General features: G+C 39.3%; 1 protein-coding gene across 6 annotated transcripts in view; it reads right to left on the bottom strand.

Moving 5' to 3' along the window:
- Positions 1–27,467, bottom strand: part of PPP1R12A (protein phosphatase 1 regulatory subunit 12A) — a 152,038-nt gene that overhangs the window by 108,068 nt on the left and 16,503 nt on the right. For all 6 annotated transcript variants that reach the window (XM_089524040.1, XM_089524037.1, XM_089524039.1 and 3 more), the window contains exon 2: positions 1,605–1,735. In XM_089524040.1, the coding sequence (XP_089380166.1) occupies positions 1,605–1,735 (131 nt within the window). The remainder of the gene's footprint in view (positions 1–1,604; positions 1,736–27,467) is intronic.

The raw sequence follows: 27,467 nt of genomic DNA, 5'->3' as shown, positions 1-27,467 counted from the left end.
CACTGCCTAGCAGAGTTGACAACACTGAATTTAGGTGGTCTAAGACAATAAAAGGTATCTTTTTATATTCCTAAACTGGGTTACAGCCAAGGTGGCCTGTGTCAGTCAGTATTTAGATTCCAACAAAAAGCATGGGGGCACACGAAATAAAGACCATTTAACTGTACATTTCAGCACTTAAGTCCATGGGAAACAAGTTTGAGGAGGTAGAAAATAAAAATGTGTTTTTTATCATCCATAAAACATCTTCTGAGCCCTTGCCCCAATCCACCTGCACCCTCTGCACAAATATTCTTTCCAGAACTGAACTTCTCACAAAACCAGAAGATTCTGCTTTGGGATAATGTCGAGACACATGACATTTTAAAATGAAACTGATTAATGAACAACTCCTTTCAGTCACTTAAAATTACCGAAACACAATATTATACCATCAAGCCCTGGATTTATCTCACCCCATCCTCACCTCAATGCAATGAAGACCCTTTGAATTATGAAGGAGGACAAATCCAAATTTCAAAAGTTCATGAAACTGAGGGAACAGACACTAGGACCAGGGATACAAAATGGCAAACAGTTTTGCTTTATCACATTAGGAACTTGTATACACAGTTCTGTTCTGATCTTTCAAGAATTCCACTGAAGTATGAAATTAGTAGCATCTTCCTAATGGTAGGAAGATGGAGTTCCTCAATCCATACCTTTCTGAATATCTAATGGTTTTGCAGGATGTATTGTAAAAACCTCCTAGCTATAAGTGGCCTTGTTTTGCTTCCCTGATAATTAGCATGGAACAACCCATTTTTCTCCTACAGGAAACTATTATATCCAATAACCTCAGGTGCACAGCTAACAAACACATAGGTCTACCAGGTTTATAGAGCACTTATCAAATTATGGACTTGAATATATGACAGTGTCTTATTTCTCTAGACTGCTGTGTGGTAAGTTTCTAACCCACACTGAAAAGCTAAGTTTTGAAATTTATTTGGCCTTTTTTACTCCTAGTGTGGCACACTTACAAGTTGGACTCAATCGGAGGAACTGGTCTAACTTAGAAAATAGGAGTCAATCGATGGCAATGGTCATTTATATGTCAGCACCAAAAAATCTGAACTCCTCCTCAACTGATATCTGATCAACAAATGGAAGATAAAGAAATATGTACAGAATCCTGACATAACCTTCTGTGCTTGTTCTTCTATTCTAGTTGCACTTTGCTCTTCTCTACAAAGAGACTAGTAAAGAAGTACTTGCTGTCTGACAAGAAATAAATGGTACAGGCCTCAAATTAAAGCTCATTCCCATAATACATGTTCACCAGATAGAGGGTTCTATTACAAGCTGATTAATGTCTGTAAATACAGACTGCCCCAATTCAAACACAACTCTCAACATTTTCTTGGGTACCTGGGAAGGAAGGAAAAAAGAAAGGTGCATTCCCACTACCCTTGTATCGAACCCGCATTCACTTAACTCAAAAAATTGAATAAAGTAGCTGAGAGGCACTTGGAGTTAAACAGTTTCCTATTAGCAACAGAAAAATTAAATGTCTATGAAACAATAATAAATTTTAGAATAAATATAAGGGGACAAATCCTTACTCTGCTATATCAAGGTATCCACAGGAAGCAGCTGCATGTAGAGGTATCCAGCCTTCATTATCAGGTTGATTAATATTCGCTCCATTTTCCACCAGAAATTTCACCATATCTATGTTATCATCTATGCAAGCCTATAAACAAAAGAAAGAAGGGTTACAATTGTATAAGTCATTTGCCAATTGTCACTGTATGGCAATACACCAAAATAGATGATTCTGCTACCAAGTAAGCAGCGCTTTCACATATACAGTTGTTCACATGTATTAATAATTCATCAGATAGTTTATAATGCCCTTTTTTTGTCCTGCATCCATAATTACTATTTTTCAGTTTTGCTTAAGCCAGAGACGGGCCGAAAAACACATTCAGGGTGTAGCATTTAGATGACGCACACCCCAAATGTGGAGGGAAACTGCTCCAGACCCACGTCTTCCCCAAATAAAGAAGTGGTAAAATACCACTCCTTTTTCCGGTTTGGTTCAAACCCGTGGCAGCGGCCTGGATCAGGGCTGAATGCATGAGGTTGCCGCAACCCTAGTGCAAATTGCACCGGCATAGTCGCAGACTGCGTTTTTTGGCCCCTCTGTTTCTGGCCTTAGTCACTTGCCATTTGGCCCTCCCTTTGTAACAAAGTATTGTTCTTACATATGATGGTTTGATGATTTTCTGTACCAGCTCATAGCCATCCTTTCAAAGAAAGAACAGAATACAAAACTCACAGATTTGTGATATATAGTCCGCCCTTGCCATACATGGGGGATCCGCAAGTAAGGCAAAAAACAGTGGACCTGAAGTCCCATTTGTATGATTGGGAAATGCTCTCGTGCACCGTGCAACACAAGCGCATGCCCCATTCATTCTATGTGGCTTGCCATCCATGTATGGCAACCCCATGGGTGTGCTCTCTCTCTCTCTCTCTCTCTCTCTCTCTCTCTCTGTGTGTGTGTACTCATATATAAATCTAAATATTTATGCCCCAAAACTGACCCCCCCCCCCAAATCCTAGGTCAACTTATTTATGGGTCAATAGGGTAATATGATAGCACCTCTCTCAGATTTCTCCATACAGTTTTGTTCTGTCCTGAGCCAAGTATATACAGTCCTTGGTGACTGATTGATTTAACAGTCTCTCCCCCACCCACTAGCTTCACTGTCTCAGGAGTGAAGGCTGAAACATTGAAGCCTCGTATGGATTGCTGCTTCACTCTTACCGCTCGCATACACACACTAAAGGAGCCTCCAAGTTTTACACTTGATCTATCCACGGGTCATGTCAAAATCCGTAATTTTGGCCCCAAAACTTGCCCTCGACGTATACATGAGTTCAACTTAAAGTTGAGTATATACAGTATACAAGATAATAAGGATGAAGTATCCAGACATATATGGCTGTTGCTTAAAGATCTCTTCTATGACTACTTTTCCATGACTAATATGACATACTGTAAGTAAGCCTAAGTCAGGGTGACCAGATGTTTTAACCACAAAGAAAGACAAGGCAGCACAAAATGTAGGACATTCAAGAAAAATGTAGAACACTACCAAATAAAAGCTAGAGGCACTAATATAAATTTAAGTTTATGTTTCTTAGTCCAGTTCAAAATGGAGGACATTTTGAGATTCCTCCTGGACTGAAGGTTGAAATGGAGGACGTATCCTGGAACATGTTCTGTGAGGAACTAAACACACCCTGTGGACAATAATGAAAGAGAAAACACTCTGGCTCAATCAGAACATTAGGTAACAGAAAGTGCCACATATAAAATGGTAAAATTTTAGCAAATATCATCTCTAGTACACAGATGTACTCTGTTTCCGTTCCCTCAAAGGTATAAGTCAAAGTTTGAGTTTATTCAATAAAATCATGTATGCCTGAAGGCCAGGTTAACTGGAGTTGCCTCCATGTGATTTAAGTTTGCTGTGTTCTTGCTTTAAAATATCAACATGCCATCTCTGAAAATCCACTTCTAAGCAAATGTTCCACTATACTGAACCAAATTCCAAGTTGTCTACTTCAAGCAAACTTTTTCTACTATACATATAACTAGCAGACGGTTTTTACTATTTAGGTTTGCATATACATTGTTGTTCTGGTCCCTTCATTCAAGGCACACAGCCCAAGAGAAATCACATTGTTTTGTCCTTTCAAGACTGAACTCTTGTTTTTGTGGGAAATAAAACATCTATTCGACAATTCTACATGCAGAATTGGCCTTCTGATCTTAATCTGCTGTGGTACTCTGACCTGAGCAACAAAACTTGTCATTTGCAACTATGGTCTCAGCTTCTGACTCAAGAAACAGCATACCACTTGAGAACAACACAGCCGAAGCCACTGGTCATAAGGGAGCATCCCATGAAGTGTGGATTTCTCAAAGACCACAATACTGATTTTACAATGGCATTATATGCTGATGCATGTGGTGAGCTTCCATTTAAACCAGCTGTGTTGATTTTCAATAGAAAAGTTGCTTGCTTGTAGCTCTTACACTCAGCTCAGACAGTGTGAGAATATGTTTTGAACCAAAACCATATTTCAGTTTTCAAATAACACAACATATCAATAATTTCTCATGATTATTTGCTTTCATTTTCCATTTATTCAACTTAAGACATTTATGTATAAGTTTGCTCCTATCACCACAACACAGTGATCTCTAGAAGCAAAATTGTAGACATAACTATGGTTTGTCTATTTACATTTCAAGTCCAACCATGTTTAGCAAAATATACAGACCCACTCCAAACCATTTCTCTGCCTATGGCTTTCTGGTCACCTGCAAAAAATAATGTCACTTCACAGAACATACGGCTAGAATTAGCATATTCTGAAGAACAAAAAAGGACATGTAAACCGACTACTTTACACCACTAATCCCTATGAGGACTCTCAATTTAAATATCCCTCCTTCACTGTCCCCCCTCCTTCACCTCTGGGCTTTCTATCAGGCTAGCCTCCATCCCTTCTCTTAATGGCGCTCTCGATGGAGATGGTGATGAAAAGACAGCATCAGAAAGCAGGAGGCAAAGAAGCAGTGGACATTTTAAAAATTCTTAGATATTTTTAAAAATCTGCTCAGACAGAAATTTTAGCTTTCGAAAAAGAGGATATCCTGAGAAAAGTAAAGTATATGGTAACCATGCCATACACATATATATCATCCCATTTCAGCTTAGTTATCAACACTACAACCTGCACATACATTTATGATGTATGCATAATAAAAACTGGTAACATGTTCTTTTTAAAAAGAGAATCAAGAATACTGTATATACCCATGTATAAGTCTTGAAATGTTAATCAAAAAATTGACACACACACCCCAAACCTGAGTCAACTTATCCATGAATCAACATAAGTATTGCACTTTAACTCTTATAAAAAAGGAACCATCCCCTGGTGAAAGGCAAGGCCATAACCTGTCCTGAAAGCACTGACCTCTACTCAGTTCTCTCATCCATCCAACTTTCACGGTGAGTACAACAAACAGTTATGCCCTGCTGAAATTTTGTAATTTCTTTGGCATTATTTTCCTTTCCTTCATCCTTTAGATCCTTTCTTACATGTCCCTAAGTTTAACCCTCGACTTACCCAAAGGTAATATCAAAATCCATAATTTTTGCCCCCAAACCTGCCCTCGACTTATACATAAAGTTGACTTATAGTCGAGTATGTATAGTAAATTTTATGCCAGAATTACAAAGGTTTTAAAAAGCCTCTGAATTTACATCAGAATCACACAAGAATTCAGAGACCTTTAAAAAGGAAAAAAAAAAAAACATATGTACTATCCATAGGTATATCATCATTTAAAATTTATCTCAATATAATGTAAAACAAACAAAAATTATCAGTGGTTGGTCTATTATGTATTCACCATTATTAAAATAAAATGATTACAATTTATGTGGAAATTCTATATGGAAGAATTTCTGACTGTGCAAGAAGCCAAGATTTGAAAATAAAACTGCAGAAGCGGATAGAGATTCATGATTCTTGGGTTTTGTAAAATGAAGCTACAGAAGGGAAGGGATACATGATTCTTGGAATCAAAGAAGTTCATCCCCATATCACTAAAGAGTGGTCAAGTGTTACTTGGAAACACAAACATTCAGTTTTAGATAAGTAAATTTAGTGTACTTTAAATATATTTATTTTATACTATTGAAAATTAAGGAACAATAAACTGGTAAACGTATAATAGAGGCTGAGACTCATTTATACAAAATGCTTTGGTCCAAAAGTGTTTTGGATTTGGGGATTTATTTATTTATTGGATTTTGGAATATCTGCATATACATAATGAGTTATCTTGGAGATGGGACCCATGTCTAAACATGACATTTATTTGTTTCATATATTCTTTATACACATAGCTTGAAGATAATTTTATACACAATATTTTTTAAAATTATGTTCATGAAAGAAAGTTTGTGTACGCTGAACTATCAGAAAGCAAATGTATCACTATCTCAGTCATCCATGTGGAAAAATTTAGAGTATTTTGGATTTCAGAATTCCAGGTAATGGACACTCAACCTAGCTAGAAAAAATTTATACACTATGGAGACTTGGCTATTTCTAGTAATTTTTTATTCAACTGTCTTGCAAGAATTTTAACATAGCTTAAACAAAGGAAAATGATAGTTCGACATTCTGCCCTCTACAGTCAGATACTACTTGACAATCTTGTCAAAGGGAAAACTTTACCTTTTTAAATTACTACAGTTGCAAAATATTTTTTAAAAGTTTAGTGGCAACAGAATGTATGTAAATTTCTGTATGTACACAGGTTCTATGGATGGGTTTGTAAACCAAGTTTGATATAGCTGGTTATTCTCAGTATTTACTGTAAAGCTACCCCCTGTATATTCATTGCCAAAAATTAAAATTCTATTGCCACTAAACTTTTTAAAAACCTTCTGCAACTGTAGTAATTTTAAAAAGCAAAAGGTAAAGGTTCCCCCTTTGACATGATTGTCAAGTCATGTACAACTGTAGGGGGTGGTGCTCATATTACTAAGCCAAGAGAGTCACCATTGTCAAAGCTGGCTCCATGGTCATGAGCGCAGAACACTGTTACCTTCCCAGCAATGTGGTACCTATTTATCGACTTCCACTTTTATATGCTTTCAAACTGCTAGGCTGGCAAAAGCTGGGACTAGTGAAGGGAGCTCACTCCATCACACAGTGATTGGGTCTCCAACTGCTGACCTCCCAACCTTGTGATCATCAGAGTCGGCATCTTAACTGCTGAGCCACCGTGTCCAAACATTAATCAAAATAGTCATTAAACAAACATATTTTTAGAGTTTGACACATCAGTCAAGAGATCTGAAAACTACTCTACAAAAAATAACATACTTTACCAAGGATTAAAAACCTGAATAGTATGCTCCAATAATGTTACTTGCAAGGAAACCCAATCTTGAGTTCTTGCTATTCCATTTTTGATGACCACTCCATTTCCCCAGAGCCAAAATCTGCATTAAGTAGATTAAGTTTCATAATGTCTGAGATTTAGTTGGCTTTTGAGATATATCAGTAATATGCAGTGATGACACACTGAGTTATAACCTATTTCACATCAGTGTATTGATCACCTTATTCTAAAAGAAGCTGATGCAAAGACAATGATTTCCTGTCGGAATAAGGAAAATATACCCTAAGTTAAAAGGACCACTTGGCCATTTCATTTTACAGCACAACACAAGGGTGAATTGCTGAGTCTGTGAACAATGTAACTGACTGATGCACTATAACCAACTGAAATCTCTAATAGGCCAATTCCCACCCATCTCAGCACTGACCTCCAGCTGTGTCCTAACTTTTATTTTAAAAGAACACTCAATATTCAGTAACTCCTGAAAACACTGAGCATGCACAGTTTGTGTCTGATTCTTATGCAAGATCCCACCCCCACCCCACCTCCAAATTAGAAAAATACTGGGAAATAATTTAATCTATACCAGCCATTCTCCCAATAAGGGACTCAGAGCAGTATGTAAGAAATTAAAACTGAGTTAATCTAAAAACAATATTTTACAAACAATTATCTAGGTACATAAAAAAACTACTACTGTATTTTCTGGCGTACAAGACTACTTTTTAACCCAGGAAAATCTTCTCAAAAGTCGGAGGTCGTCTTATACGTCGGATGTCATCTTATAGCGCTGGTGCTGAAACTTCTGAGCCAGACTGGAGAATCTGCGGTCGCCGCATATGGTGGGGGGAGCTCAAAAAACGGCCACGGCTACATCCCCTCCGTATGTGGCAATCATATGAAAGCAGCAAGGCGGCGCTGTACAAGTACGGTAGAAGAAAATCTTGGAAACAAGGAGGGCTGGACAGGCAGGGAGAGCTGACCAATCTAGGCAGGCTTTGTATACAAAAGGTTTTCCTGCTAAGTACCTGCATGTCATAAGCATTTGAATTAAAATTGCCATATTGAAATCAAATCTGATGTTTTGTACATTTTTATTTGGTGTGTGTTGGAAGAGGGGTAGACGAGTATATCCTAAACTCTATATTTTAACTGAAAAAGTTGGGGGTCGTCTTATATGCCCAGTTGTCTTATATGCCGGAAAATACGGTATTTTATCTATCAGTGGCTCCTTTCCTCACTGAACCAAGAGACACATGACCAAAAGCTTAGTATTAATGGCAAATATACTACAAATCCCCACGCAAAGTGATTTGAAAACAACTTTCCAAACCTCTACTCTTAATAATCATACCATTTTATGACCTCTTAAAGTAGTATTATGATTCATGAATACATTCAGTGTTAATTGCTATTCAAGAACTTTCCCCTAGCTATGTATATAGCTGCATTTTAAAAGTTAGTATGTTAGCTTTCAAGCTACTGCAGGAGGCCTAAGAAAGGGTATTAGACAGTTAAAGACAATTGGAATTTTTTCCCTTTTGGATGGGTGCCCTCAGTTCACTGCAGCACAAAGTAAGTTGACCATAAAAGGCTCTGGGATTCCCGTGCAAAATCTTCAAATGCATTAACTATATGTATGCTAAAACCATACAAGCCCTGCAAAATGAGCCTGAAGTCTCTCTGTATTAGTATAACAGGAACTTCTTCCCTTAAAATCTGTTAATTTCAAACAATAATTTAAACAGTGGGAAAGGCTATAGAGTCTCCAGCTACTTAAACAGCAGTGTACATCTTAGATTCAGAACTAAATGCCAGCTTCTGACAACAGCAGTGGCAATTCTGTCATGTCTTCTGTTTCCCATTTACCTGATATTTTGTTTACTATTATTATTATTATTATTATTTAGACAAAAAGTACCCCTTTGGCTCTTTCTCTCAGCAAGAGATGTCATAATAGTTAATGAAGATCAATCTGCCAAAAGCTATTATTTGTGATAACTAAACTGGATCTCTGGGTTCTGTGAAAATATATCCCAGTCACAACTGTCTTAATAATATGTTTGAAGGTTTCACAAAAGTGTCCAATTGGACAATGTTGGAAACAGGATGCTGGAATAGACATGTTGTTGATCTGATCCAGAAGATGTCCTTAGGACATGAGACCTGAAATCCACTTCCTTATTGAAAATTACTCATGAAAATGTATCCTTATTGGAAATTCATTCTCCGTTTTCCTTACTTTCTAGAAAAATTACAGAAATCCAGACCCATCTTTTTCTCTTAAGATGATAATGTGATGAATCCAACACACCTGTTCAAATAAAATAATACAGTGGATGTTAATCTCACAAAAGGCCAACGAAAATGTACTTCCATGGTGATTAAAAGTCTGCCACTTTGTTCTCACACAAGTACATCATCCACGATGATAGAGTGATTGTCACTTGCTCATCCTCCAATGTGATTTATCCATATTATGTCAGCAATGCCCTTCACTACTCTACATTGGGCAAAAAGGCCAGTCCCTGAGCCTGAGGATAAATCAAAATAAATCAGACATTAGGAATGGGAATATACAAGATCCAGGAATGTGGTGAGGGGAAAAGAGGGCAGCATGGGAGAAGTGAGGGGAAAGTGGGTGGCAGGGGAGCCTTCAGCCAAAGTACTGGTGCACAAGAAAGAACAAGAGAACAATCAGCCTTTAGGACCATGAAAGGAACGAAAGTTGCAAGAATCTTCTTTTCAAAGTCCCTTAAAATCACTGCACAGCCTCACTGATCACTTCTGGTGGTGATGTCTCTCACTCTTCACCTGCCCATGTGAATTCACTATCTTAGTCACATCTTTCACTAGTAGTGGTAGTTGTGAAACTTGCTAGGCTGGGCACAGAGCATTGTTTCTGTAGCCCAGAGTGGTGCCATTTTGGAACAGAATGATTGACTGGAGCAAGAAGTTAGAGTATGTAGTGTCAGGGGAAAAGTGGCAGCAAAAAAAGCTTTCAGATTTGAAACCCTGCTTAAACTTAAGCTTTGTGAGCTTTGCCAGGACTTGGCTGGCAGGTTGGAGCTGCATTGCTACTCGCACTTTCTTTCATCAGACAAGAAGAGATAGCAGAAGAAACACTGTTGACATAAGGGGGGGGGGGGGCACTTGAAGCTGTGTGGGGAATACCTGTCTCAGGGAGAAGTATCCAAAGTCAATTCTTTGAAAGAGTCCTTCACCTTGGAGTGACTCCATAGTTAAAATCTCTCCTTTTCCCCATCCTTGACAGTTTCCAATCCAGAGCATGTGGCCTCTATGAACTCCCTACACACACCAGCTATGTCCCTCTTCACCCAGAGCATTTACATGAAGCCGCTGGGTGAGATCATCCGGAGACATGGGGCAGGGTGTTATCAGTATGCTGATGACACCTAGATTTATTTCTCTATGTCTCAGACTGTTTCAGTGACCAAGGAGGGCATCTCCCCCCCGAATGACTGCCTGAAGTTGGTAATGGATTGGATGAGGGAAAATAGACTTAAATTGAATCCAAATAAAGCGGAGGTATTCGTGATCGGTAACCCCAATCCGGGTATGGAGATAAGTTCACCAGTTCTAGATTCCCCCCCTGAAAAACTGCGTCCACAGCTTGGGGGTGTGCCTGGATTCATCACTTCAACTGTCTTTTCAGACTGATGCGACAGACAGCCAGGAGTGCCTGTTATCAGCTTTGGCTGATACGCCAGTTGCGCCCCTACCTGTAGCAGCGGGACCTAGAAACGGTCATACATATTCTAGTAACCTCTCGTCTTGATTTCTGCAATGCACTCTACATGGGGCAACCTTTGCGCCACGTCCAGAAGCTCCAATTGATACAAAACATGGCAGCAAGACTGGTTGCTGGGAAATCCAAGTTCCACCATATTACACCTATTTTAAAATAGGCATTGGCTGCCTATTAGCTTCCGGGCACAGTCACCTATGAAGCCCTACATGGCCTGGGTCCAGTCTACTTGAAGGAATGCCTCCTCCCATACAATCCTTCCCGTACACTCCGATCCTCTGGGAAAAACCTCTTACAACCTAGAAAGACCAGACTGGTGGTGACCTCCTGGAGGTCCTTCTCTGCCACCGCTACAAAAACTTGGAATGACCTGCCGGAAGAGATTTACCAATTATCCTCGCTCAAGGGTTTCAAAAAGGCGACAAAAACCTTTCTCTTCCGGCAGGCCTTCCCCGATTGATAATGTCCAGAACCAATTGAATCCCCCTCCTCTTATTATTTTTCTCATTTTTGGATTGTTTATTAATTTCAATGTATTGTTATGTATATTTTAACCATGTTTTATTGTTTAATTTTATACTTGGGAGGGAGGGTTGGGCCGGGGTCTTGTGGGGTTTGATGTTTTTATTGTTGTGTATTGTACAAACTTTGTTGTTACCCACCTCAACCTCCCAAACTGAAGATAAATATATTATTATTATTATTATTATTGGATTGAGAGTCCTTCTTCTCCAGAGATAAGCTTCTCCCTTTGAACCTGTTCACCTTGAAAAGAGCAACCTCTTGCATGCACTGGCCTTTGCTAGAAGGATAGCATGGGCAAGAGGCTTCTTGGTTGCTGGGAGGCCAGCTGCTCATATGCTGCTTCCATAGTGGCCAGGTACAAAGGGAGCAGGCACCAATCAGCCAATCAAGCAGCAACCAAAAAGCTTGTGCATGTGCTGGCCTTTGTCGCAAGGCCAGCACATGCAAAAGGTCAGCTCCCACTCCCAAGGTGATGGGGTGCAAAGGGATCAAAGACCTACACTGGATGTTTTGAATTCTCAGTAAACCGGTAGACCTAATAAGACGAAATACACATGGGAGGGGGGCATGAGTGTGCTACAGTTGTCACTGAAGAGGAAAGGGGGTGGTAACTGAAAAAGATTTGAGGACCACTGCTCTAGACAAACACAGCTATGTTTTGTCAAGCTCACCTAATGAATGTAAGTGACTATAAAGGGTAACTACTTAATGATTCATAAATAGCTGCAATGGAACTGTTCACACTAGGGCTCCCGGACTCTATAAAATTAGTACAGGTTTTTCTGCAATAATATCTTGATAAATATATTAATAAGGAATAAAAATCTAATCAGGAATAAATAATGTCATGCTCATAGTTCTGAACAGGAGATAAGAAATAACCTGATTGATATTCTTCAAAATATCTGTGTGGAAAGAGACAAAACATGGAATACAGAAGAAGAACTGTTTCACTTTGAACAAAGGTAGTTGAGGAATAAAACAGACAGAAAGAACGAAACTGTACCTTCTTTCTGCATCCTAACAGGGAAATGTAGAACAGGCAATTTTGGAAGATGCAGCACATCCTGATCCTCTATGTAAGATAGTTCTTGACTATACAATAGATGGGTGGCTCAAAGAGCAAAGGGAGAATAGGCTTAAACCATTTACTGGAGCAGAATTCCAAGGAGCACAAATTCATATGATGCACATTAACAGAATATTCATGCATTAAATCAGGAAATTAATATCTCTTTGTAAATGAAAAATGGGGTAATATTTAATGTAACATATAAATACATTTATTTATCAAATCTAGTTTGTATGGCGGTCTATTGTCACAAAACTGTCAAGAGGTTTGTTTGGAGGAAGAGCAGAATAAAGCCTGTATCCATCTATTCTGTATCCACAGATTCAACAATCCATATACACACATTAAATTACAAAAACTAAACCTTGATTTTGCCATTTTATATAAGGGACACCATTTTACTATGCCATGTATGTAATGGGACTTGAGCACCAACAATTTTTGGTATCCACAAGGGGTCTTGGAACTAAACATCAGTGGATACCAAGGGTCCACTGTATAAGATCAACTACTGACTGTCTACAAGGGAACAGGTCCTAGGGAAATAAAAAGTGAACTGAACAGGTAACCCATGGAAGCTTCTAGGAGTACAATTAGCCATTTAAACCCCAACACCAAAAGTTTTGGGAATGCAGGGCATACTTGAGACTTTGGCCACTGCTGTTCTAGTCCTAAGCACAGAAAATCATTCCCTATATTCAAACTAGAAAAAACAATATATGCCCCATAAGCACTTCCCATGTGGGGCAGGGGTGTGCAACTGTGGAAGATGTGGGGTTTCATTAACCTATAAAGGAGATCTTGAAAAACCAAACCTCTCCACTACACCTACTTCCACAAAGGGCATTTTCATCATTTTTTGAGGCAAGGAGAGGCCTTTTTAAAACCACTTCCTGTACACATCCTGTTTCAAAACAAAGGCCCCTCCTGGACCTATATTAGCCCAAGGGAGTACAAAATGTGGTAGATATGAACTCCACATCTCCGGCCTAAAGGATGTTTGGGGGCAAAACATATTTCATTTTTGGGGGGCAATATTATTTTTCACCTGAGGGGCCCGAGGGCCACTAGACATGGTGGAAATGCCCTCCATGTCCTATAGAAGGTACAGTATATGGGAACATGCTGCAACATAAACAGAATTATGATTTTTTAAAAATGAAGTTATTCGACCCCTGGGGGGTCCTAGGGAATCTACATTGGACCATCTCTACTCTGGCAGCCAACCATGGCTCCTTCTCTTTAGCATCTGTCATTATGCAGTCTTCAAGACTACATGAATTCCCAAGACATTATTCATAATATGAGGTTTGCAAACTTTTCAAAGGAACCTAAATATATACAATAAACAGTAATCAGCAACACCAGAAACAAAAAAAAAACCCTACATGATACAAAAAATAATATATGAGTGGGCAACCTCTATAGGGCAAGAATAACATTGCAAGTGCTTAAGGGCCCTTTCATCCACTCACTAGGAGTCAATAGACCCAAGATTATGAACCGCTCAACTAATCAGTATCATAGTATTTAATTTTTTCTCCATTTATAGTGCATTCAGTGGTTTATTAATGAATGTCAACAGCAAACAATGAATCAAATTTACAACAAATAAGCCCTGAAGGAAATTGGGGAACACTGGGAAATTGCAGAAAAGCGACTAGGGATCACACTTTGCCCCTGAAAGGAAGAGTCTTAAAAAGAACATACCAGTGAGGTAAAAGATTTGAAGTATGCATATATCATTAAAATGTATTTATGGGAACCAGGCTGGTGTTGGAACTAAAAAACTAAATTTCAACACAGAAATTTAGCTTAACTTCATACACAGCATGAAAGTCAATGGATAGCCATCTTACATAGCTTATCAGTACAGTGGTACCCCGGGATACGAATGCGCCGCCTTACGAAATTTCCGGGTTACGAAAAAAATCAATGTAATTAAATGTTTCCGGGTTACGAAGGTTATTCCGGGTTACGAAAAAATTTTTGGTGCTTTTCGGCGCGATTTCGCACGAAATCGCGGCTTTCGCTATTAAAGCCTATGGGCTTTTCGGCTAGCGAAAGTTTCCGGGTTACGAAAGCGGCGGCGGAACGAATTAATTTCGTAACCCGGGGTACCACTGTACTTCAAAGTTAGTTCACTAAAATGCTACAAAGAGTGGACGCAAATGGGGACAACCAGAAGAAAATTATATAACCATTTTCATTATCAATTAATATATGGTAATAATTATATGACAAACAGAAGTAAATTATATGAAGTCAACTCTTTCTTTCTCCAAGTGTAAAATTTAAAATTGATTGTTAAAGCTTGTGTTCTTTTTACTGTATTGAGTGCAGAAAGACCTTCTTTCACTGAAAAACGTTCTTTCCACTGTAAAATCTGCTCAATGGATCTATTTATACTGGCTTTTCTTACCATTTTCACATCAGAAACAGGAGACTGCTGGAAACTACTCTTCATATGTATAAAACAAAGCTAGTGTATAAAAATGGTGACAGTTGAAACACACCTATTAACAAAGTAGAAAGCATAGTTGTTCAACTGGCTGAAGACTGCATCTATTCTGGCTGAACGTGAAAAACATGCTAATTCACAAGCTTGACTCACAATTACTATTTGTTAGTAGTGGTGTGTGTATGTATGCACAGATCACATGCCTTCAAACTGCCTGTCAACTAATGGCAGCCCCATGAATTTCATAAGGTTGTGTTTTTTTTTGGTCAAGGAATGCTCAGAGATTTTGCCAGTTCCTTTCTCTGCAATAACACTTGGGATTCATTGGAAGTCTCCCATCCAAGCATTAACCAGAGCTGACCCTGCTTAGCTTCCAGGATTAGATAGGGTCTGGTGACTTTAAGATATTTAGTCCTTCTCTACTGAGAGAGTATGCCACCCTAGTTCAACCTGGAACATATCTTCTTACCAATAATTCTCTGATTTTATACTCTGGATGCTCTGGAACTGTCTCAAAATCTCAGTATATTTCAGAGAAAAAGAAGAAGCCATTTTAAAATCTCCTGAACAGAACACACAAACAGGAAGCTAATTTAATTACAGTACGCTCTTTTTTTACGTGGGGGGATCTGTTCCGGACCCCCCCCCCCATAAAAAAACCACGCATGCTTGTGCCGCACTGAAAGTAATGGAGCTCATGCATGTGGTGGCGATGTGGTGGCACAGTGGTGCATGTGCGCCATAGGCGCACACCCCATTAATCTAAATGGGATGCGCCGCCCCTTGCACTCCTGTGTGGCTTTCAGCATATGCTGAAAGCTGCGTATAGTGTGTCCACATATGACGCAGACGCACTGTATATAAGAAGAGAGCTAACCCATCCCAACCAAAACAGATAATTGTCACAGTTCTGAAACCAAACACAACATTTCATATTAGTGTTCATGACAGAATACAGTACTTGGATTCTCCACAATTGTATCATGTACAAGTTTATAAATCAATCTTGAGACACACATGTATTGATTACACTTTGTATTATAAATTTTACTGGTCTCTGTATATGCACATACACTCTGATCTGCTTTATCACACTAGGGGGCAAACAGGATTTAAACGAGAGTTAAACAGGAAATGTCGTGTGATAAACATCAGGCATTTCCTGTTTAACTCTTGTTTAAATCCTGTTTGCCCCCTAGTGTGATAAAGCAGATTGTGCACATACACTGTAAGAGGGAAAGAAACTGCTTCACTCAAAGACCATGCATTCAGAATATGTTACCATCATTCTCATAGAATCATAGAATCAGAGCTGGAAGTAATTTTATGAAGGACTTCTCACAAAGATGGGGGAGATGAACAAGTACAGCAGTTCTTAAACTGTTTTCCATGGACCTCCATGGGGCCACAATGTCCTCACAAAGGGTTCTCGAAGTTTTGAGGTCTGTTTAGCCCACATCCTCCCTGCAGCAGAATGATCAAAAGATGGATGGCTGGACCTCCACTCTGCTTTTCACATGGCTGCTCTGCTTTGGGGAGGCACGGACAGCAGGTGAGTGACCACAGAGTTGACTGCCAGCCAGCAAGCTTCTTTCTGCCTCTTCTCCTTTCCAGCTGGCTGCACTCCTGTCTCCTATAAAAAATGCTTTAAACCTCTCCCTTCCCCCCACCACCTTCATCAGGAAGGAGAGAGAGAGAAAGGAAGGAAGGAAGGAAGGAAGGAAGGAAGGAAGGTAGGGCTGACAAGCTAAGCAAGGGTCTGGCACCCATCCTCAGCACCAATGCCAGCTAATACTAACCTATTCAAAGTTAACTGAGGCATTCACACACAACACAGCTTTCTGCCACTACCTACCCACCCGGCATCCTCCTAATCCTCCTCTTCTCTGGCTCCTTTTTCACCAAAAGCTCCATACCACCCTTTCCCACCTCTTTTCTACTTCTAAGTTCATTCCAGATGCCATCAAAACATTGTGAGATGTATGACAGAATCATAGAAACAAAGAATCTTAGAGTTGGAAGGGGCTGCAATTGACTTCCATGTGCACAAGTCCCTTTCTGGACTACACTTGATCTTAGCCAAAAGGCCGAGAAGCAGACAGTGCTTTTTGATCACACACTTCTGAGGAGCGGACTTCAATCCACTACAACCTCACAGCTGACTGAATATTAACATGTAGGCTCGGCCAGGCTTTGCTTTTGTTCCTGTCATGTGACCATACTGCTATTACTCCACTGCTCAGCCCAACTAGTCCCAGAGACAAGGCAAAGGTTGGCTGGTTGGCCATGCACAATGCCAATCAATCTGTTCCAGCAGCAAACTGGCATGAAGCAAGAAGTGACTTCACTCCCTCCTCCAGCGCCTCCAAGGGAAGGTTTTAATCGGTGGTGTAATTAACGGTTCAGTGTTCAAGTATTATCACTACTACTAATAATAATAATAATAATTTGGTTATAAATATTAAATTAAGTCTTGGGGGGAGCCAATGGCAACAAAACATATTAAAGGTGATCCCTTGTAAAGAAAAGGTTAAGAACCACTAATATAGTATATGCAGCTTAATTAAAACAAAGAATTCAAAGACAGTTGTTTGTTACAAGGCAAGCTTTTTTGCACAGCTTTAGTTTTTACGAAACCTCTACATACATAAAGAATTTGTTTCTATAGAATGCAATAGAGCTCTCCAGGTGCTTTGGATTATGTCTTCCATTAGTCCCAATCTATACTGCTAATGGTCAAATTATGTGAGTTTTATTCCAAACACCTGAAAGATCCCAGACTGCCTAGCCCTATCAAAAGAAACATGACTACTATTAACAGTGATAAAATTAGATACTATAGAACTGTTGTTTATATAACACAGCTCATATACTCTTGCCCAACTTGCACAAAGAAAAGAAAGTACATTCAAATGCTCTGGTGTCAATGGAACAATTTGTCAACTAATCTCCAGTACAGCATTAGAACAATAACGTTAAAGAGATTCCACCTAACATTAGGAAGATGGTAAGAGCTGTTTGACAATGGAATATGCTGCCATGGACTGCAGTGGAGTCTCCTTCTTTGGAGATTTTTAAGCAGAGGCTAGCTGGTCATCTGCTGCAGGTGATTTGATTGTGTATTTCTCCATGGTGGGGATTGGACTAGTTGACAGTTATGCTCTCTCCCAATTCTATATTTCTTTTCTTATTGTTAAGTAATTACAGCTCTCAACATTTTGCTTGTCAGGGTAGACCAAAGGGCCTCAAGAAAAGGCCTTGAATCCAGAGGAAAGAATGCAGGAAAGGCAAAGGAGGAGTGAAGCTTAGTGCATGCATTCAGAACCTGAAAGTTGCTTATAAACACTATAACCTAGAAGATCCTAGGATTCCTATAAATGAAACACTATTTCTGATATTCAATGCAAGAGCCCTATACAGTGGTACCCCGGGATACGAATTCACCGCGTTACGAAATTTCCGGGGTACGAAAAAGTTACATTGGAAAAAACTGTTCCGGGTTACGAAAGATTTTTCGGGTTACGAAATTAATTTCGGCGCGAAATTCAAATCGGAAGCCGCGGCTAGCGGCTTTCCAGCGCCTTTTCGGGTTGCGAAATGCATCGGGTTACGAACGGCGCCGCGGAACGAATTAAATTCGTAACCCGAGGTAGCACTGTAGTTCTAATAGGACTCAAGTCAGTTAAGCCACATATTCCAAAATCAGACAAACATTAACATGGCAAATACTGTATACATTCATGTATAAGTCTAGAAATTTGAATAAAAAAAATTAACCCAAAAAACTGAATCGACTTATCTACAGGCCAATAAAGATACTGTAAGTACTGTACTTTAATGCTTATTTTTTAAAAAAGGAATCATCCCCTGGTGAAAGACAAAAATGTAATTACTGACACACACACCTCTATTCTATCATCCATCCAGCCTTTATTCTGAGCACAAATAGTTATGCCTGCTAGAATTTTGTACGTTATTTGGTATTGTTTTTCTTGGCATCAACCTTTAGATTCTTTGTTGCATGCCCCTAGATTGTACCCTTGACTTATCCACGGGTCATATCAAAATCCATAATTTTGACCTCAAAACTTGCCACTTATAGTTGAGTATATACAGTACCTTCCTACCAAACCCCAAACAGAAGCATAAAAATGGGACCAGACTTCTCAATATGGTCTATGTACAAAAGACTAGGAATCACTCAGAAACAATATGAGGAGAGGCTAGTACACCAGCTGCAACACCTTCTGGAGGAGACAACCTGTTTATGCAGAGAGCACGACTGCCTGTTACATCAATCAAAGTTGCAAAGGCTCAGGATTAAGTCTAAGAACCCTTGTAATCTTCAAAGGAATTAGAAAAGAGAAAACTATGAGTATATGGGATTTCCCCATTCATCCATATCCCTGAACAGCAACAATAATCAGTGTTTGTGACCTGACTATTCTTTACACCTCATTTAATAACATCTTTCTTTGAACATCTACCTACCCACTTTTTTCTTTGACATTTCTACATCTAAGAGTCTCTGCTAACCTGAACTTGTGTTCTGTTAGTAGTGCATGGATAATTCTCAACCATGTTTAACAACTACCTCACCTTACTTGGATGTATGAGTCAATTGGATACAGAACTCCTATGCTCTGGTACATTTCACGCTCCAGTTCTCTCTTCTTTAACCATTTCCTTCGCACATACTAGAAGCACTCTCCGTCTCTCTGCAAGCAATATACGATTCCATACGCCATCCAAATATACAATAAATAAAAGTAATATTTCCTAATTATCCTGCCCCCCCCCCCCCCCGTCCAAACCAGCCTCGCTGCTTTTGCTGCGGTGGGCAGCAAGGGACTGCCTCCTCTTCCTCCCGTCGCTGTCTCCCTTCTCCCCCCCCCCCCGCAGCCTCCTTCCTCCTCCTCTGCCACCCTCCCCATGGGCTTACTGTCAGTGGATGCTGGGATTCACAATGGAAAGTCCGCAGAAACAGAGGGCCTACTGTACAAAGAAAATTATTTAAGTAAATATTTTGGCTTTCTACTTGTATTGATGTTAGATTTGCTCTCTGATCGTGTACAGAAATCAGACTATGAAGCTCAGAGATTTTCAAAGGAGATTGCATAAAGAAGACACAAGGACAAACAAACTGATGTCATTTCAAAGGAGATTCGTCAAGGGCTATACTACATCTTCCTCCTTAAATTCAACTAAGGAAAATAAAGTACAACCCCTGTATTCCATGAGGGATAGGTTCCTGGATTTACTGTGAAACTGAGTATTAGCGAACCCAATTGAAATGAATGACTTCCATAATAAGTTGAACATAGAGAAGCACTGTTCGACCTAGTAATTCCTAAAAATAACGTTTCTAGGTCCACCAGCACAACTCTATTTTCAGCTTCCAGTGGAAGCATACCATAGGATCATGATGGGAGACCCAGAAAATGTTGGAGAGAACAAAAACCTAGAGAGAACTTTTTTTTTTTTGGGGGGGGGGGGAGGCTGGTAAGTGAGATCACAGGTAAAGGTCCCATGTACTGTATACTGTTGTAATATACCCTAAAGGCACCAGCTCCTGTCTGATCTTGGAAGCTAAGCAGGGTCAACTTTGGATGGGAGATGGCCAGTGAATGCCAGGTGCCACAGACTATATTTCAGAGGAAGGAATTGGTAAAGCATCTGAGTATTCCTTCCTAAGAAAACTCTTTGAAATTCATGGGGTCGTAATAAGTTGACAGGTGACTTGGCAGCACATACATACACTATGTTTATGAGTAAGAGGTGGCCACCCAAAACATGAAGCACAAAGTGACCTTTTATACTTCCAGTGATAGCTACCATGAAATATGTGGCACCTGTCGGTTGAGCTGTGTGATATTATTCCCAGCAGGCCACACAGTATGTACAATTAAAGTAAAGTATCTTCCTTTAATATGGGAAAAAATACAGATGTCCTAGCACCACTAAAATGTAAATACTCTGATTTATTGGTGCATTTTTAAAAGACAAGTAACCTGCACAGCATATTTAAAGAAGCTGTGCCTCTGAGTATTCCTTGCCTAAGAAAACCCTGTCAAAAAGTCGTGGGGTTGCCATACGTCATCAGGCAACTTACACACATCTCATTCAGAAGCTGTTATTGTGCCAGTTTTCGTGACCAAAACTAAAACAATTAAAAACAATATAAAAATTAACAATTCCTAGCGTCTCCTCAATTGCTTACTCAGCCAGAATAAAGAGCCCAAGACAAAATATATGGATAAACTAAGGGGCACTTTATTAACTGTTTAATTCTGATCTGCAGCAGGGCTGCTTAGCACAGTGTATGCTGAAGCAGGGGTAATTTTACCTCTTCTTCAGCATGTCAAGCCACCACAGACTCCAGAAGCAAGTTAATCAATCCACAGGTGGTCTATTTCCAGAAAGCCTGTACATGTTGACCCTTCCCAAAAGCCCTAAGGGAGAAAGTCAATCAAGTCCCAAAGGTTGTTCCTTTCCATCCCCAAGTCACATGAACCTATGGGGAAGTCCAGAGAACTTGCTTTCACAAAAACGTGCCAGACAGTGCTCACTAGTAATTAACAAATATTTCACTTTCCTGCACTAACTAGTTGAAAGTAACGAAACATGAATTGTTTTAAGAAATTGTTTATTTAAATAAATAAATGTTTGATATAGCCTATTTAAATTGTGTTCAAGCCAGTATCTCATTCTGAAACGTCATCCCAAGCCTATTTTCCCACAGTACCATGGTGAATTAGTGCAAGGTAAGCAAATAATTCCTTCCTGTGAAGGTCAAGGGAAAAGCAAAATTCCTACCCAGCCCCCAGAAAGGGGGCCTGTCAAAGCCTATAATAACATATAGGGTGAGTGGGTAGGTAGACCAAGAAACTTTAACAGACAGTGAACCAGAACAGTGATTATTTATAACCCCTCTTGCTCCTCCAGCCTTCATCAAAGCATTGGTGGCATTCTTTATTTCTCTCTCTTTCATAAGAGCAAATTATACCCCTCCCACCCCCCCAAGCATTTTCTGTTTAGGCCAACACAAGGTAGGTGGTGGGACTTTCACTTTGCTTTGTATTTTTTATTATCACAAACTTATTTATTTACAGTACTTACTTTTAATTATTTTTATTTTAAACATTACAAAGTCTATAGTAACTGAATGCAATATAGGGCAGCATATAAATGAGTATGCAATATTTATTTATTTCAATAAATATTCTGCCTCTCTCAAGATGTAGAAAGCAAGGCATCTCACAGGTGCTGCATGAGCTTAAAAAGACACATCTTAAAAATCTTACTGATAAAAACGTTTAAAATAATTAAACAAGTTACCACATTAAAACATCAGTGCCTTAAAACAATGTACAGTAAAAATCGCTTTAAAACATGACAGTAACAATAAAAATATAGCACACACACCCTATTAAAAGACCTTTCTGCATAGCTAGTTAATAAGCAAATGCTTGTTCAAATAAAAAGGTCTTTACCTACTGGTGGAAGGAAATCAAGGAGAGGACCAACCTAGTTTTTCATAGGAAGCAGCCACAGTATGGGCACAGCCACAGCGAAGACTCTCTCCCGTGTCATCATCAAATGTATCTGTAAGGGTTGTGGTACCAAGAAAAAGCCATCCACTGTGGATCTAAAAACTCGAGCAGCCTCATGTGTCATTATATCTTCAGCTATGAATGCCCCTGGCCTCTTGGGGAGGATTTTCACCATGTCCTGAGGCATCTCTGGGCTATTTTTACTCAAAGTGAGGCCTGTTTTCATCAAAATACGAAATTAAATTTTGGTTTTCTTCCTGTTTGGGAAAAAAGGCTTCTCCTGGGCCAAAATTGTAGGGAGACCCCAAAACATTGAAAAATGGCCTCCACATTGTAAAATGGCCTGTTTTAGTGAAAATAACAACAAATACAGGGAAAAGAATGTTTTAAAAGTTAACAATTTACACTGTACATACCTACACACTGGCAGACAGACTGGTCTTGAGCATGCAAGATATACTGTCAATGGCAGGGATCTAATGGCCCCAATTGTTATGCCATGATGAGCCATGGATATGATGAAATCCTGCCTCTGCATGTTCCCACTATAAGGAGGAACGGCTAAACAAGCTGTGGATCATCTGTGCCTGTTTTACTTATGCAAACTAGGAATTCTTATTTGTCTCCCCATCCCACAAAAAATAAACCAAGTCATATGCTAACAATAAACCATAGCTTATGACAATAGCTTGGGGAGGGTGGGGAACAAACTAATTCCTAGCTTGCACATCATGCTGAACAAACAACGGATACAGATTTCATACATTTAGCCTATCAGCTAGCAAGAGCAGCCTGGCAAGAGTTCACAACAGTGTGCATAAACATGCTGGCTTGTTTAAAATAATGGCTTACTGACAGATCCAGCCAGACCCAACTAATCTCCTGCTTGTACGTAAATTGTTTTAATAAGAGCAACTGAGCTTTGTTGGTCTTCATTTCCAACTGCAGCACCTTACCTTGTATAAGATGCGCATATTTAAGGATCAGCAGCTGTGACAGATTAGTGATTTTGTCTGTGTACCACCCATTCTACTGCTTCACAATCTCTATTCCTGAGCTAGCTGGTGTGGCCTCATGGTTGGTATTGAACTCCCTCAGTTTCCAGTGCTGGGGGACTGCAACATCCATGCTGTAACTGCTCTACCAGGATTGGCTCAGGACATTATGTCTGCCATAACAATCATGGAACTGTTCCAAGTAATAGCTAGGTCCACTCATGCTGCTGGGACCATTCTGGAGCTCATTTTAGTCTCAAGTGGGGAAACTGTCCATCATTCTGTTGTCACAGACAGAGAACTACTGCTGGGTTTAAACTTTCTGGGACTCAACCCTCTAACAGGGGTGCGGGGCCCATTAAGATGGACTACCCCAGAAAGCTTATGTATCTGGCCTGCTTCCTGGTGGCTATTACTGGCCACTCCCAAGCTCTGGAGCTCCCTTGCTAAACCAGGATACTGGTGTCACCTTGCTTTCCTTCCACTGACAGGACAGAGCTGATTCCTGAAGAAGAAAGGACCCTTTATAATGTGCTTTACTGGCTATGGCACTGTACAGACCTCCAAAAAGGGAGGCCTGCTGGTGCCTGTTTTTCCTCTGCAGGGAAGCCACAGCCACCAAACTGTGCGGCTTCCCTGCGGAGGAAAAAGAACCCTCAAAAAGTGGCTTCTTTTTGCCCCACAAGGCGGACGTTGCAAGTGTGCCAGTGGCGCACTCGTGATGTCACAGACGTGGTGCAATGTGTGGACGCTATGCATCCCTCACGTCACAATGACGGCGCCCGTATACATGGGGCATTGCCATTGTTACAGCACCATGCCGTACTAGGGTTAGGGACCGTGCAGTTGCTATGTGGTCCGTTATCCCTAGTACGGCACCAGCAGAGCGCTTTAGCGCCATATGTACCGCACCTATATTTGATGTTTTTCTTTATAAGCACTTTTAATTCTTTTGATAGTTTGTTTTAACTTTTGTATGATGTAATTTTTAGCTCTATCTGTTTTACCTTTTTTAAGTCACCTTGAGTCCCAGACTGGGAAACAGGTGGGATACAAATGAGTAACATCATTTCCACCACCATTATCAGATAATGCTTTGATAAACTGGAAGCTAGTGTAAGGACCCCTACCCTGTTGTTTTTGTGTGCCTTCAAGTCATTTTTACAGGCCCTTAATCCCTAATCCAATCATATGAAACCACCCAAATTGTCCAAATGCATGTTCATACTATTAAAATATCATACACTGGATTTTATACATGAAGTCAAAGTCCATAGCTTGATTGTTTCATTTATGCTAAATTTGGTTACAAAGTAACATTATGAATCTAAAGTATTTACAAGTTTTGAATAATGCTTCTATAATGCTGTTCTCTAGCAACTGAATCCTGATCTATTTAGGAATGTACATGCATAAGAAAAAGGAGAACAGGAACAGAGGTTGATATGATACACAGCAAAAGTGAGGCAATTATTTCCGGTTACATTTTAACTAACAGAAACACACTGTACTGGTTGCTCAACTACAGTCAGAAAATAAGAACTAAAAGATTAAAGCAACCCTGTTTGGGTACCCAACATCAACAGTTTAAATATTAAGGACTTGCATCATTTGTTCATGGCAGATACAGTAAAACCCTCAGAATACAGGAAAAATGGCAATGTAATTTTACACCTTTTCACCCAGAGGTAAGTACTGGGATTTACTCAAAGGTAAAGGAATACATAATTTCAGCCCGAAAAGATTATTTCTCAAAAATAGAAATAACTTTTCCTGTAAGTGTAAAGACAACAAACTATTACATTCAAGTTTCCCACACACACTTTGTCGGTTTAAAGAAGAGTTTTGTGTTTCTGGCTAGACAGTCTAAAGGACAAATTGTGTGCAAAAATGTGCTGACAGCATCATTTAAAACAAAAAGCTACAAGCTATCACAGGAGGATTGGGTAAAAATACTTTTTTTTAAAAGGGGGGTTGGTTTTAACCAGTTTGGGATTTTGTTTTTTGCATTAATTCATAGGACTTCACTAACACAGGACTAAATCAGAAAATTAAGTAGCAAAATTCATTTCAGATGTCATGGCCATTAGTTTAAATAACTGTTCTTTAACAATTGCTCTTTTAAAGTAAGTTGTTTTTGCTTTATTTATGTTAACTGAAGGATTTGCTTGTGAGTGGTATTTCAAACACTGTAACATCAGACAATTAAAAAGAAGCAACTGACATTGGACACTGGTCTAGCAATGAACAAGTGTCAATAAGCTGTTAGTTAAAATGTCTACATTCAAACAGCCATTGTTCCAGTAAAAGGGTTGGAAAATAGTAATAATAGCCAGACTTTAAAAAAAAAATAAAAAAGCCAACCCTATGACATAGCATTTCACAAGGTTTCCACTGTAATAGTTAATGGCGCTTAAAATAACCTCAATTTACTGTATAGATGAGCCAAGATATAAACTCACTATTTTTCAAACTTGAATAAAGTAGCAGTATTCACTTCCTCAAGAGAATTTTATACATGTCTACTCGGATGTAAACCTCTCCAGGTTCATGAGTTAGCATGGTGCAATGATCTGAGCTTGAGATCAGGGTTCAAATCCCAACTCAGCCATGGAAACCCATCAAGTGACATCGGGAAAGTCACACAATGTCAGCCTCAGAGGAAGGCAAAGGCAAATTTTGCCAAGAAAATGCTGTGGTAGAACTACCTGGTTAAATGCCTGTAGTGCAGCCACTCACTCATAAACCACAAGGTGGTGAGTTCAATAGCAGCCAGGGCTCAGGCTCGGCTCAGGCTCGGATCCTTCCGAGGTTGTTAAAATGAGTACCCAGCTTGATGGGGGTAATTAGCTTACAGTTGTAAACCACTTAGAGACTGGTTAGGTTGTATAAAGCAGTATATAAACGAAGCTTCTATTGCAATTGCTATTATCTTAGAGTTGTTATGAATTGGAAACAACTTAAAGGAACACTAACAACGTAAGAAAACAACAAAAATATTAACAGTATTGCACCCCTAGTATATCCATACAGTGGTTCCCAATCTGTGCTCCATAGAGCCCCTAGGGCTCCATGAGTCAAAAGGGTTGGGAACCCCTACATCAGTAGACCATGAAAAAACGCATATTAATACCTGACATATTGATATAAATGATATATTCAGCTATGGGCAAAGAATTTGCATGGAATAAAAAGGAGGTCTCTTATATTCCAAGGGAGATTTTTGCTATAACTTTTAAGTCAGAGCTTTTATTTTCTTACACCAAGATTCTGATTAAAGTTGCCTCCATTTTTTTTAACTGTCATGAACACAAGTATAAGCTTTGATAGTTTCGGGCAGACAGCAAAGGAATTCTGAGAAATTTAAACCAACTATATGTATCATCCAGTGTATATCAAGATACATTAACTTACTACTTTAACTCCTACTGCCATCTGTCAAATGCATTTCTTGATAAAATGTCATTTGTTCTCTTGACCTGCACTAGTAGGTCATTAATTCCTTTCATGGCCAATAATATAACTTCAAAATTAGTGTTTAATTTATCACTTAACCACGAATTTCAAGTTCTTCTTACACCTATAAAGTCAATTCAGCAAAAGGGTTAGTGAAAAAACATGGTATGCAGGTGAGCTGTGAAGTATGCATAGTTTTCAAAGCTATGGAGGATAATTACAAAAAGAAAGCCATAATTAGTGAGATTGTATCAATGGAAATGTTTCTTGGGAAACAGCTAGCCTGTCCCTTGTTCTCCTTCTCCTATATCTTCCTATATAGGCTGACTTTGCAACTACTTGAATGTCACTACCTTATATGTTCAAAATGCACCATACAACATTATATTACATTATGAGAATAGTTTCTTTTTGAAAGGCTCCTTAAAATTCAAAACACATTTACAATTAAGTATCACAAAACAATCCTGCATTTTTACTAATACTTTGCATACATATGTATCATATGACAATCTGGTAAACTATTACCTAAAAGCAATGTTACTTGTCCCAGCTGAAAAATTAACTGCAAGGTTATAATTAGTACCTAAAAGCATTCATACAAGAAGCATCAGCTGTATGGGCAAGTGGCTACAGGACAAATTTACT

This window comes from Sceloporus occidentalis, unplaced genomic scaffold (assembly GCF_023333645.1).
Source record: "Sceloporus occidentalis isolate IW3139 unplaced genomic scaffold, rSceOcc1.0.p SCAF_5, whole genome shotgun sequence".
Taxonomy (NCBI): Eukaryota; Metazoa; Chordata; class Lepidosauria; order Squamata; family Phrynosomatidae; genus Sceloporus; species Sceloporus occidentalis.
The sequence above is the reverse complement of the archived record's forward strand: the minus strand, read 5'-3'. Positions and strand labels throughout refer to the sequence as shown.